Genomic DNA, 14422 nt, shown 5'->3' with positions numbered 1-14422 from the left:
AAAATCTCTATCTGGACTAATGATTACTACAGGGCCCCTCCCCCCCTTCTACTGTTTTATCAGAGCGCATGATTCTTGCTGTGTAGAGATTCCACCCCCAGGAGGCGCCAAACTTCCCTCCGCCCTGGCACATCTGCAGTTGGCTTTGCCGCTAAAGATGCAGGTGGAAGTCACAGGTGTGTCCATTGACCGTTCTTTCCTTCAGAGCAGTCTCAAGAAACCGAAACAGGAAGCCATGGTGCTAACTGGTGCTGGCGACCTTATCATTGCTAATGGCAGAAACATCACGGTGAGCTAATCACAAAAACAGTCCTCCTTCACTGCCTTGGCCCCGCAGCGTGCTGTGTGGAGATGTATTCAATTCCTGCAGTAGCAGCAGTGGCCAGATTCGGTTTCCATCCAGGAGTGTTTTCCTCCCTGACTCCCTCAGTCAGACTAGGATCAGATTCCAGACATAGCTGCCCTCGGCCCCACCACCTCTGATCTCCACCATTACTACCGTCCGGTATTTTCCACGGAGCACAAACGAGTATGTGTATGGAACCGAGGGACGCATTAACTAGTATTTCAAAGACCCGTGTCTGCTCAGAAAAGCAACAGCAGGCATCGTCTGTGGCACTGTGCCACTTCACAGCCGTGCCACCCCAGCCATTCACACACCAGGTTGTGACCACTCCACTTTGGTGCGTTTAAAAATTACTTCTTTTAAATTTTTGAGCTCATAATATAATTACATAATTATAAAGCCCCTTCCCTTTCCTTCCTCCAAACCCTTTCATATACTCCTCCTTGTTCTTTTGCAGATTCAGTCTTGTCATTATCTTATACATATATGTGTATATTCCTAAAAATATAAATACAACCTCCTTTGTCTGCATAGCATAACTTGTGTGTATGTTTTCAGGGCTAACCATTTGGTATTAGATAGCCAGTTGGTGGTTTATCTAATCTCTGAGGAAGACTATTTCTCTCGTTCTCAGCATCCCTCAGCTACAAGGGCAATTTTTTTTTTTTTTTTTTTTTTTTTTTTTTTTTGGTTTTTCGAGACAGGGTTTCTCTGCAGCTTTTGGAGCCTGTCCTGGAGCTAGCTCTTGTAGACCAGGCTGGTCTCGAACTTCCAGAGATCCGCCTGCCTCTGCCTCCCGAGTGCTGGGATTAAAGGCGTGTGCCACCACCGCCCGGCTACAAGGGCAATTTTGAGCACACAACAGTTCTCTGCAGTGTGCTCTCTTGGCTGAAGGGGCCTGATACTCTGTGAGAATGAAGGCAACATGACATAGAATGTGGGTTTCATAAACTTGCACGCGGACTTGGTCCTTAGGTTTTGGGGGAGGAGAAAATGCAGTGCAGGATGCATGGAGAGATGGCTCCGTGGTTCAGAGCCTTTGCAGCTTTCAGAGGACTAGGGTTTGGTTTCAGGAATCCACATAGCAGTTCACAGTTGCTTGTAACTCCAGCCCCAGGGGATCCAAGGCCTTCTTCTGGCACCTGCACACCTGTTGTGCAATAAACTCACAGAAGAACACACACATACACATATTTTTTTAAATCTTAAAAAAATGCAATGGAGTTTGAAGAAATGGTCTTATATGTCATTGATATCAAATGATGAGATCCGTTGTCACCCAGGCACATGCCGAAGAGGTATTTCCTTTATCTAGCCTAGCCCTACACTCTCCTTCATGAAGCAGGACAAGGAACCAAATGTGTGTGTGTGTGTGTGTGTGTGTGTGTGTGTGTGTGTGTCAGTGACTCCATGAGAAGCCTCCCCGGCAGTGGAGCCTTGAATATCTTCCCCCAACACCAGGAAAAGTAGCCCCCTGGAAGTGACTTTCCTCCTGCTGTCTCATGGGAAGAGTGTGCTCGTTCTTTGCTGGTACTCGTGACTTGATCAGGGAGATGAAGCCTTTTTGTAAGCCCACACTACACTAGGAACACCAGGGCCTGGCACTGAAGGGGCAGAGGCCCGGGGGTCAGCCAGAGCCTGGAGCATTAGCTTTTCCATTCTCGACTGTTTCAGTCCTCCTCTTCCTCCTCTCTCAGTAGCAGGACCATTGTAATCTAGAGGGTTGGCGTGGCCATGGGCATGAAGGACGATGACAGTCACTACTGTTTACGGAACACCCAGCTAGCATTTCATTCTCACTTTCAAACAGGAACAATGAAGAAATGGAGGTAGCGTGTTGTCCCTGGTCACCCAGCTCGTGAGCAGCTGGCATTAGCTGTCAGTTATGTCTCTGTCCCATCTTAGACCTTAAGATCCTGTGAAATCCGTGCTGTCTGATGTGGAGTTAATGCTTCCTTGCTTCCTGTAGACACAGTCCATACTCTAGAGGCCCCTGTATTTACGGCTTAGTTTTCTACTGTTTTCATCGGCTAGGGTCCACCATGGTCCACTGAAAATAGTAAATGGAAAATTCATTCCAAAATAAATAAACTCCGAGTTTTAAATTGTACTTTCTTTTGCATGGAGACACCTATTGCAATGAAGTCTACCATCATGCTAGTACATGAACTGTTCCTTCATGCAACATGTAGTGTGGTACCATAGTGCGGGAGAGAAACCACAGCCACATGGCTTTTCGAGTTTTAGATTGGGTCTTTCTGTATTGTTGAGGCTTGCCTCGAGCTCCAGGGCTGGAAAACATCTCCCTTCCTCAGCTGGGGCAGCACGCACCTGCTTTTGTAACAATGTATTATAATCACTCTGTTTTATTGTTATCGTTGTTGGTATCTTACTATGCCTAACTTAGAAATAGTCACTGTATATAATATAGAACTGGAGAGATGGCTCAGTCGTTAAGAGCACTGATTGCTCTTCCAGGGGACCCGGCTTTAATTCCCAGCACCCACATGGTGACTCACAGCCAACTGTGACTCTAGTTCCGGAGTTCCACACCAGGTGTGCGTATGTTGCACAGACGTATACAGGCAAAACACCCAGACACATAAAAAGTAAAAATCAAAAGAAACTAAATCGAACTTTTATTATAGGTATGTATAGGGAAAAAAACAGAGTGTGGTTACCTGGGTTTCAGGCATCCCCTGGTTGTCTTGGGCCACTCCTCCAGGATAATAGGACCGTGTGGAACGTTCTATGGTTCTATCATATGCCACCCTCCTGTAGGTCGTTTGGACAACAGTGGATTTTTAAAAGAAGCAATGTTTAAGTATCATATACCTGCAAATAAAGGTTATGTAAGTATGTACCTGAAATCACCTTAGCCCCTGGGTACTTTGGAAACTAATATGATTCTACAAATTTGGTAACCAAGAAACCATCACTGCAGTTTTTCTAGAGGCCAAACTCAGTGTTTCCCTCTGAGCTCGCACCTGGCTCACAAGCCACCCAGTGTCTGTGGGTCTTACCACTTCCACCCTGTTTACACCAGCGCCCTGCACACCTCTGACATCTTGGGCAAGACCTTCTCTTCCTGGTACAGCATACAGTGGAATTTCACCTTGCCACCCTGTAAAGGGAGGAAATGGTTCAACCCCCTCCCAACCATGCTGTTTGCAGGGTCAGGAGAAACTGTGACTTTCACACATAAGAAAGGGCTTCACATAAGAAAGGTCACCAGAGAGTGGGTTGGTAATTGAGATACCAGCTTCAGGGTTAGAAGTTCTCTTTCAAGATGAACCTGTCTTTCTTCTTTTCGAGGGTTTCTCTGTGTAGCCCTGGCTGTCCTCGAACTTGCTCTGTAGACCAGGTTGGCCTTCAACTCCTCCTGCCTCTACCTTCTCTGCCTCCTGAGTGCCAGGATTAAAGGCATGGTCCACCATGCCTGGTGCTGGAAGACAAATCTTAAAAGGTTTTCTGTCCTCCCATGAAGGGGTTTGGAGTCACTAAGTGAAACTCCCCTGAGTTTTCTTTTCATGAACACGGGGAAGGCCAACTCTCGTGCTCCTGTGCATGCATGGTTGTCCTCTGCCCGTGAGATTCCTCCATGGCTTTGTCCGGGCCTCCATCTACACTGTAGAGCTCATAGAGGATGAAAGGCCTTTTACCAGATGAGTGTCATGCGGGACCCTGGCTGTGTCTGGTCCTGGAGGACGGTGTCCCGTGGGAGAAGGGAAGAGGGCACACCGTTCTTCCTCAAGATCCCTTTACCCAGAGTTACGTGGAAGCCTCCTATTCTTGACCACTTTTCAGTAGCTGGGCCACACCGTCGTCCCCACCCTTATGCAAAGTGCTTGAAAGATGGGAGGCAAGACAGGCTGAGGAGAAATGAAAGCGTTACTGTTTGAAGAGATAGCTCAGCCTCTACGTATGTGTGCTTCTCTTACAAAAGACCTGCTTAGGTTTACAGCACCCACATGAGGTGGCTCATCTGACATCCTCTTCTGGCCTCCACAGGTACCTGAATTTGTAGGCCCTCTGCCCCCACACACTGGCACACACACACATAATTAACTTCTTTAAAGAGAGGAAGCATTGTCCTTATCCCCCTAACTACCAAACAGAATCTCAAAGGTCATGAGTTTCTCTGAGAGCAGGGAACGTCGCAATGGGAACATGTTTTCTTGCTACTCTGGGCACGTTTAAAGAGATTGGCACCTGGGATGTTTTAAAGGAAAACTGAGGAAGATTGCATAAGTTATTTTGAAGTAATAGTCCTTGGCCACAGAGTTGAGCAACAAGAACAGAACTTGTCCAAGGTTGACAATTATTGGATTGGATGTCCTGGCAGGAGTATTCTTGTATAAGGTCACAGTAAGCTCCCACCCCCAAGACTGTGGTTCTGACTTGTTCTCATCGTGTGGCATATGGCACCCCACTCCGACACAACCTCAGCTTCCCCAGTTACATCTTTGTCTGTTAGGGCTCTACACAAGTGACTCTACTGTGATATCTTTCATCTGCTCATGCTGAGGCTTATCTGTGTTTCAGACAATGGTGGGCAGACTCTGTCTGGGGGCAACAACTGGCCGCTTCGCGGAAGGAAATGGACCCTGTGGGAAGGAGGCATCCGTGGAGTGAGCTTTGTGGCAAGCCCCTTGCTGAAACAGAAAGGCGTGAAGAGCCGGGAACTCATTCACATCTCGGACTGGCTTCCAACACTGGTGAATCTGGCTCGGGGAAGCACCAACGGGACCAAGCCTCTGGATGGCTTCGATGTGTGGAGAACCATCAGGTACCTACATGCCTTTCCCCATTCTTTTCCAGGACAGAAACTCCAACAACTTAACATGGCTGATGGAGAATAATCACTTTGCTTTGTAGGATGACAGTCCAGCATAGACATACAAGACTCCCCATCCCCCACTTTTTAAGAAAAAGAAATGAGTCTCAAATATTTCTTTCAAATATTGTCATTACATATTTTTAAATCTTACTTTTGGCATTTTGGTTTTGTGTTTTATGCAAAGGACAGGATTCTCCTGTAGAGGGTCTTTAGAGCTGAGAAGTTTTTCTTAGTGTAGGACAGAGTATTGCTGGCTCCCTGCAGGATGGTAGGGTTTCTACCTTGTTACCAGCTGGAAAAATAGAGAACTCAACAGAGATGAAAGCATGGGATGGGAGCCTGGGGACACTGCAGTCTGGAGAACTAAGTTTATTGATAACTATTTGATGAGTATCTACTATGTGATGCTCTGTTCTGGGTTCTGGAAAATTAGAAATAACTCAAGCAAAATGCTGGCTCTCAAGAAGCTTACGTTGTGGAGTGTGTCGGGGCGGGGAGTAAGGGCGTTAAAGCCAGGAAAAGAAGTGAGACACTTCGGGTCCTTTGGGAGGAGATAAGAAGTGTGAAGGAAATATGTGCTGTGCTCTGGGAGAGGGGACGCCATGCAGGAGCAGGGCCTGTCCTCAGCTGGAGCGATGGCAGCTGTCCTGCTCGTTTCTCTCCCACAGGCCCTGGAGGCTGGAGGGTGCTTCCTTGGAGAATGGAAAGGAAACCTCGAGCATGGTATCTGTATTCAGCATGTGTTTAATAACATGTGCATCTGTGGTTTAGTACCTAGATCCAGTTTACACATAAAATTACATGCATGGGAAGTGCTGTATTTACTGAAACAACAAATTGGATAGTACTGGGATTCTCAGCCTCTTTGGTGTGCCGAGCTCTGTCTGGGGGTCGCTGGTCGAGTGTCCTCTTGTAAACCACCCATACTTTGCTTTCTTCATCTATGGTTTTTTGAGTTCAAAATAGTGAAGTTTCAGGTTTCCGAGGAAATGCACAGCAGAGGACACAGGGGTGAAGAGTCTTGGTGTGCGTGGTTCTTTATAAGGTTGTGTGTACGTGTGAGCGTTGTGGGGTGGGGACTCAAACAGACTCCTAGCTGACCACTGGCCCCTGCACTCACTGGTGACACCTATCTAATCCCTAGTTGGTCATCCATGTTCACAGAGTTACAGTGACAATACTCTGCACATACGTTAATTGAACTGATCCCTCGCTGCTGAGCGTATAGCTCTTTTCTTTTCTTTTCTTTTCTTTTCTTTTTTCCTTCCTCCCTCCTTCCCTCCTTCCATTTCTCCCTCCTTCCCTCCCTCCTTCCCTCCTTCCATTTCTCCCTCCTTCCATTTCTCCCTCCTTCCCTCCTTTCTTTCTCTCTCTCTTTCTTTTTTTCCATTCCTTTCCTTTCTTTTTCTTTTTCTTTCTTTCTTCCTTTCTTTCTTGCTTTCTCGCTTTTCTTTTCTTTCTGGTATTTTGAGATAGCATTTCTATCTATAGCCCTGGGTGTCCTAGAACTTGCTCTGTAGACCAGGCTGGCCTCAAACTCTCACAGAGATCCACCTGCCTCTGCCTCCCACGAGCTGGAATTAAAGGCGTGCGCCACCACCTCCCAGCCATTTCTTTTCTTTTAAATATTCTTGTTTTTTTCCAAAGTCATTTTAATGTTAAAAATCTAGGGACCTGCTGAGATGTCTCAGCAGGTAAAGGTGCTTGCTGCAAGCCTGACAGCCTCCATGCATGTGGTACAAGGATGAAACCAATTCCCATACATTATACACACACATACACACAAACACATACACACACACACACACACACACACACATGCACGCACATGTACCATGCACACTGAGGCTGGTGTACTCTCACAAACCCTTCACACTAACTAGATAAATAAATAGATAAATATAATTAATTTTTAAATCAGTGTTTAGAATGATATCATGTCATGCAGAGGGCGTTTGGCGGCTGTTAATGTGTGAACTGTAAAGTTGACAGTCTCATGAGCTTAGGAAAGATGGGAGTTATGTTCAGCCGAGCCCTCCTGCTTCTCAAAGCACAGCATCTCCTCTAAGAGGAAGGATGAGGGAAGGTCTTAGCTCTTCCAAAACCAAGGTGGTCTGATTCTGTCAGCTTTATACCTTTGTTTAAATAATTGTGCTTCTCAAATTCCGGGTTTTCCCTGGGGAATGTATAAAAATTTAAGGCTCGCTTTTCAAGCAGCAAAATTCAAAGGATTGGCCCATGTTCCAACTTTTCAACTAGAGATAACCCTCGAACAAAGCTGGATCTGAGGTCACCCCTGCATAGCCACAAATTCACACTTAATTTTAAAATGTCTTATTTAACATCTTCATTAACAGGTACTTGAAGTCAGTAGACTAAAAAAAAAAAAAACCTTCTAATCTTTTATTTAAGATTAAAAATGAAGTTATTTTTTTAAAAAAATCTCAGCTTGATTATTTATTGTAGTGAGGAGCAGTGGGCTGTGTTCCTGCTGCCCAGCTCCCGGCCACCTGGCTAGCTTATGCACCGAAATAACAACACACAAACTGTATTCATTTAAACACTGTCTGGCCCATTAGTTCCAGCCTCTTATTAGGCTGCATCAGGGATTGAAACTGCAGGTAGCTGTACCTTTGGGCTCTGACCTTCATCGCCTGGTTTACCTTGTCCTCTCTAGGCTCTCTGGGGAGAGAGAGAGAGAAAGAGAGAGAGAGAGAGAGAGAGAGAGAGAGAGAGAGAGGGCACTTTTCTGTATGATGGCCTGTATCTCTGGCCATGCATAGCCTGTGGCACTGGTCTCCCTGGCTGTGTGGTACCCGGGCTGTCAATAACCTCCATCACTTCCCTCTGCACATGAGGTGTTCACCGTATGGTCTCTGTATATAGTAAGTGGAGACCTTCACCTGAGTTATGAGCAGCAGTGCCGGTCCTGGACTTAGAGCATGCTCTGTGAGCCCCGCCCATCCTTTCTGTCATCTGTACTCACTCTTGGTAACGCTATGAGTATGAAGGACTATAGACGTAGATGACATCGGAAGCGGCTATTGTCTTTTGCTTTGAATTGAAGCTCTGCTGGTCCCACTCTCATCTGCTGCCCCCAACTCCCTTCCCCTCCAACATTCAGACTGCACACGAGGCTCCTGCACCCTTGCATGGTGCACCCCGCACCCTTGGTGGTGCACCCCGCAGCCTTGCGCGGTGCCCCCCCCCCCCCCCGCCTTGCGCGGTGCCCCCCCCCCCCCCCCCCCGCACCCTTGCGTGGTGCACAGCTTGATGCTGCCGTGCTGGGGTGGGGGTGACAGACAGTCCTGTCTGTTTCACTGCTCTCTGTTGCCATGAGGGGACTGTCACCTCTGCTACCCGTTGCTATGGTGGTAGTGGAACCAGGCAGCCCAGATTCCCTGGGCTCTGCTCTCCATATGTGACTGTACTCTTCCACAACTTTTTAAGCAGCTTGCTACTTATCATAAGCCTCACCAGTGACTTAGCAATCAAACAACACATTTTGTGCTGTGTGTATTAAAGGCCATAAAAATTATGCCAGAGGACCACAAGAGAACACTTTTTTTTTGCCATTACCAACTTGTGACAATTTGAAAAAACTTGCAAGTGAACTGTAGAGCCAAGAAGTATTAAAATTTCTTTTGTAAACCCAATATTTGTTCTTTAAAAGGTTTGTGTTAAGGATAGTGATACAGTTCAGTGGTAAAGTGATTTTTTAGCATGCACAGGCCTCAGGTTCAATCCTCAGTAGCATGTGTACCACACAAACACAAACACACTCTCTCTCTCTCTCACACACACACACAAATACATGTTTTCACCATTTTCTGCATCTTTTCCCTCATTTAACAGGTTTGAAATAAATTGTGTTAAAGAAAAATAATCATTTATAAGCAGTTACTATAAATAACTAGTCTTTCATATGTCATCCAGCTGTTCCTAGCAAACACCATTGTGAGGAAGGCTCCTTGAAATGCTAAACCATTGCCTGAATTTTTTTAAATTTTCATTTATTTTTATTTTATGTGTATGAATGTAATTCACCACATGTGTGCAGTGTCCATGGAGGTCAGAAGAGGGCATCAGCTCCTCTGGAACAGGAGTTAGAATTGTGAGCTGCCCTGTGGGTGCTGAGAACTAAACCCAGGTCCTTTGCAAAAACAGAAAGTGCTCTTAACCACTGAGCTATTTCTCCAATACTAGCCTCAAATTCTTATCTGATGTTTTTAGTAAATAACACTGAAATGAACTATTCCTGGATAAAATCTTTGCCTGCATTTAAAATTTTCTTTATATATAAATTATTTTAAATTAATTGTGATAGAGATTATTATATCTATCTCTATATTATATATATTATAAGCTCTCTATATATATATTATAAACAGTGACTATAAATAACTGTTGTTCTCAAAGAAGGCTTCTTCTTATTGCATGATGAACAGAAATATTCATTCTCATCACAGCCTGCCTCCCTCCCTCCCTTCTCTCCCTCTTTCTTTCCTTTTTTCTTTCCTTCCCTCCTTATTTCCTTCCTTCCTTCTTTCTTTTCTTTTCTCTTCTTTCTGGTTTTTTGTTTGTTTGATTTTCAAGACAGGGTTTCTCTCTGTAGCCCTGGCTACTGGAACTCGCTCTGTAGACCAGGCTGGCCTTGAACTCACAGAGATCCACTGGCCTCTGCTTCCTGAGTGCTAGGATTAAAGGCGCGCACCACCACTTCCCGGCCATCACAGTCTTTCTTGTGTGGTCTTTGAAAAAGCTCTTCAGTGTTTTTTCCATTTGCATTTCCTCTTTTGCAAGCACACACTTTTCCTTTCCTATAGTATTTGCCTCATGTTTGCCTGTGCGTCAGGTACGTCTGCTTCACATGGAGGCCAGGAGACGGCACCAGATCTCCTGGAACCGGAGGTGCAGAGGGTCATGAGCCACTATGTGGGTGCTGGGAACTGAACCCAGGTCCTCTGCAAGGGCTTCAAATGCACTTAACTGCTGAGCCACCACCTCACAATTCAGGATTTATGTGGAAGAAAATCAACCCACAAAACTCAGAAGAAACTCTCAATGAATACCAAGCACGCATCTGAGAAATGGATTTCTGAACAAAAAAGCAAGAAAAGCTGATCTCACTGGGAGATATAAGGATGCCAAAACGTTAGTACACAGGAAAATATGGAAACAATTTTGGACAGGTCTATGTCTCACAACATTTTACAATGAAAAGGAAATATCATCCAAGTAACGCAACACTGACTTCAATTCAGTTCACGTTATCAGCAACTAAACGTGAAGTTAGTGAAGGCTGATGAGGAAGAAGAGCCAGGTACACAATAAGCAGGCCCCTGGAGCAGTTGGATGGCAAATTTCAGGATAGCCTGGGCTACACAGAACTCTTGTCTCAAAAAATAGATAAAAAGTAAGTAAATTAAATAAAAGGAGGAGCTAGAGACATGATTCAGTGGACAGAGTGTTCGCACCATAAACATGAGGGCCTGAGTTCAGATCCTCGCTACTCATGTCTGCGCCAGGGTACACGGCAGTCTATCTGTACTCCTAGCCCACAAGAGGTGGTGACACAGAATGTCTCTGGAGCAAACAGCTAGGGAGACTAGCTGAATCAGCAGACTAAGGGTTCGTGAGAGACCCTGCTTCAGCACATAAGCTGGAGAACAACTAATGTCAACCTCTGGCTTCCACACACAGATGCACACATACATGTTCACACGCCTGTGCATGACACACACGCGTGCATACCACACACACATGCAAATGAAGTAAGGAAAATATGAACGAGGCAAAACTGCGTGGTTCTGATGTGGCCGCGCTGTGGTGTGCTTGGCGCCAAGTCAGTTTTTATTTTTGTTTTGTTTTGTTTTCAGGCAGAAACGTACACTGTGGTTCTGTGGGACATTTTGTTCATTTTGAGAAAATTCCTTTGTTCCTGACCCACTGGGGCTATTATTCCTGGCACAGTGCACATCATCGATGTTCATCTGTATCCCCAGATTTTAGGTTGTCAGCCTCTATTTCATTCTTAAGATTATCTCAATCAGGAGTGACCTTTCAGGGTCTGGCCGCTCTGTGTTTCTTCCTGCAGAGAAACTGGCACAGTATGTGGTCACCTTTAACTCCAAGTTACTGTCTTTCTTCAGCCCTAGTATTTTTTCTCAGTGATCAACCCTTCAGGGAGCCAGAGCTCTGGGTTCTTCAGGATTGTTACCAGAAGGATATAGCCCATATATGCTATATATCATAAGAGAGTAGGCTTTTATGTGTTGTTGTTGTTTTTTTTTTAAGGCAGATTGGTCTCTGCAGGATAATCAAATGTTTCCAGGCTTGCTCTGTGGAAAACTCAGCATATCATATCATTCCAGGACAAAAGTTCTGAGGAAAAACAAATCTTCATCTGCCCCTGGCTCTGCTTAAGTCTTTCCACATCAGTGGCAGGACACCTCACGCTCAGCAGCAGGCACAGAAAGTGACCAGTCACACTGGTGTCGGAGCCGCCTTCCCAACTCAACGAAAGCAAGCAGCCAGCCAAGGGTCAGAGACACTCAACCTGTGCCCAGAGGACGGGAGGTTTTTTTCCAGGAAAGGAAAAACCATTTCTTAAGGTGATGGCAGTTCTTTCAATGTTGAGCAGAGGCATGTGGAATGGGCATGACAGTTAATGACCGTGCTGGCCAGGGCAGCAGAGGCCTCCCTCAGGGCATGGATGTCAGTTCTTAGACTCGCTTCAGAATGTTAAGAGGAGCAGCAGAGTTCTAGCGCTGTTCTGGTTTGCTTTCCGTGGCTGCGAGAAAACACTGTGGCCACAAGCAACCTGGGGGAGGAAAGGGTTTATTTGGTTTATGCTTCCAGGTCGGTCGCAATCCATCATTGAGGGAAATCAGGGCAGGAGTGTGAAGCTGAAATCATGCTTGTTGCTTGCTAGGTTCTCTCTGGATTGTGCTACACAGCTTTCTTATATAACCCAGCACCCCCTTCCAAGGGATAGTACTACCCACAGTGAGCCTGCCCCTTCTGCATCAATTATGAATCAAGAAAAACACCCCAGACATGCCCATGGGCCAGTCTAGGCAATTCTGCAATAGAAGCTTTCCTCTCAGATGGCTCTAGGTCGTGCCGGCTTCATAGTTAAAGCTAAGTAGGGCACTGATGTTGTTTTCAATAGGGCAGTTTCTCTTCCTTCCAAGAGCGCACATCATTTCTAGGGTACCCAATCTTCTCCTGGCTCTTTCCAGTGTTGTGTGTTTTTCTGCCTTACACCAATAAGTAGCTTGCATGCTGTTTGTAGATATTGTATAAGATTGGATGACAAAAAGGGAGATCAAAGGATTCACACTTTATGTGCTTTCTTTATGAACTTGCTCATTAGTTGATCTTAACGTAAGACAGAATTGAAGCCTGGCACTTAATGGTAGGAATGTGTTTTTTCTTTCCCATCCATGGGGACTGTGTCTGTGTATGGCACCCAACTTCAATGACAATTGACTGTTAAGTGCTGATATGCAATGTCTTAAAAACATACTGTGTTGTTCTGGAGATGGTTTTGCTTACTATTAAAGGCTCAAGAATAAAGTCATAGAAAAAAGTCACTTCCCTCCCCACCTACATCATGGATACCATGAAGCCCAATGTCACTGATTCTTATTCTTGGTTCTAAGTAGTGCTGAAGTCATATGGATTGTGAATAGTATTTCCTACATGTAGTGATAGTGTTTGAAGTTCTCATTAGCACTTGGGATCTGTTTCACACAGCAAGTGCCTCACTTATGCCATCATTGCCCCCCTTGAGTGTGTTTAAATATGTTCTAGATTCACCACTGGTCTCTTCTTCGTTCTATTTCTTTTGTGTGGCACGAATGATAAAAACCCAGAGACAGGTCTTGGGGTTCAACCTGAAGATCAGAGCAGCAAAGCAGTTAAGCCACTAGGGAGCTCTTATCTCTGTGAAATCTTCAGATTGAAATGGGAAGTAAGTTCCGGTCTCATCCCACCTTACATTCCTCTCTAGTGCTGGGATTATAGGTATGCACCACCAGCACCTAGCCTGTATGACTAACTAGTGTGGCTGCTGGGATTAAAGGTGTGTGCTACTACTGCCTGGATTGTATCACTGACTAGTAGTGTTCTATTTTGCATTCTGGTCTTCAGGAAAGCTTTATTTTTTAAAATACAAATGAAATGTCACTACACTTCCCCCTTTTTGTCTAAAATAAAAGAAGGCTGTAGCTAATATAAGAAAAACTATATATAAATACAATAACTCTACATAATATATACAAGACAATAAATATGTCAATAATATCTAGTCTATTTGCATTTGACAAATTCAAAGAAAATATACCATATCTATCCTATCTTGGTGAGTCCAAAATCTTGTACCTAATTTACTTTCTATCATAACTTGCTTTCTGAGCCTGGTAAATAAGAAAAACTATAACTATCTAGTCTTCAACTTCCTCAGAGACTCAAGAAGGAAATATTAACCGAGTAAGCAAGAAGTGCAAGCAAGCAACTTCTTAAAAAAATGTGAGAAATGACAGAAATAGCTGGCTGCCTGGACAATCACCCAAAGTTCCTCTGCAGCATTGGGGCATCCATCTTCAGCCTTCAGACCTAGCATATCTGACAGACGTTTTTTGTGAAGCAGGATATTTAGCAGGGTTGTCCCTCCTTGTCTTGACAGTGTTCGGCAGTCACTCTCTTTTGTGTCCTGCTTGTCCAATTAGGACAGCATTCTGTCAGCAGTTGAGGTAAGGGCATTTTCTTGCTGAGTGGCTTGCTTTTGCCACAAAGAAAGTAAACTCCATGTGGAGTTTCTTCAATGCCTATTGTCTTCTCTTAAGTAGATTGGTGCTGCTGGGAGCAGACTTTTCTCATGATCATAAAATAAAGAACCTTTGTTGTTAAAATATCTTAAATACTTGGTAAATCTCTGAAGTGTTTGAAGATGACCTTTCTAAAATATATCTATATTTGACCTTGAAAAGATACCTAATGTGTCCACACATTCGATTATAATAGGTGTTTAACTGTTAACCTGCATTTTCTTATTGTTCTAGACAGTTGGTAGTAATAATTTTCAAGGACTAGAAATTTGCATTACACTGTTAAATGAGTTATGTAGGCACAACACCTTGGACAAGAGTAGAAATGTACCTACAGTGTGTTCTAACTAAATTAATCTTAAATTTATATCATTATACAGAATTTGTGTACAATATACAAAA

At 44.6% G+C, this 14422-nt stretch overlaps 1 protein-coding gene across 1 annotated transcript in view; it reads left to right on the top strand.

Annotated features, from left to right (window-relative positions):
* Arsb (arylsulfatase B) overlaps positions 1-14422 on the top strand; it is a 163746-nt gene that overhangs the window by 74910 nt on the left and 74414 nt on the right. The window contains exon 5 of the mRNA XM_038322608.1: positions 4892-5135. Within this exon, the coding sequence (XP_038178536.1) occupies positions 4892-5135 (244 nt within the window). The remainder of the gene's footprint in view (positions 1-4891; positions 5136-14422) is intronic.

Source organism: Arvicola amphibius, chromosome 3 (assembly GCF_903992535.2).
Source record: "Arvicola amphibius chromosome 3, mArvAmp1.2, whole genome shotgun sequence".
In the NCBI taxonomy this organism is placed as follows: Eukaryota; Metazoa; Chordata; class Mammalia; order Rodentia; family Cricetidae; genus Arvicola; species Arvicola amphibius.
This window is presented reverse-complemented; position numbering and strand designations above follow the sequence as displayed.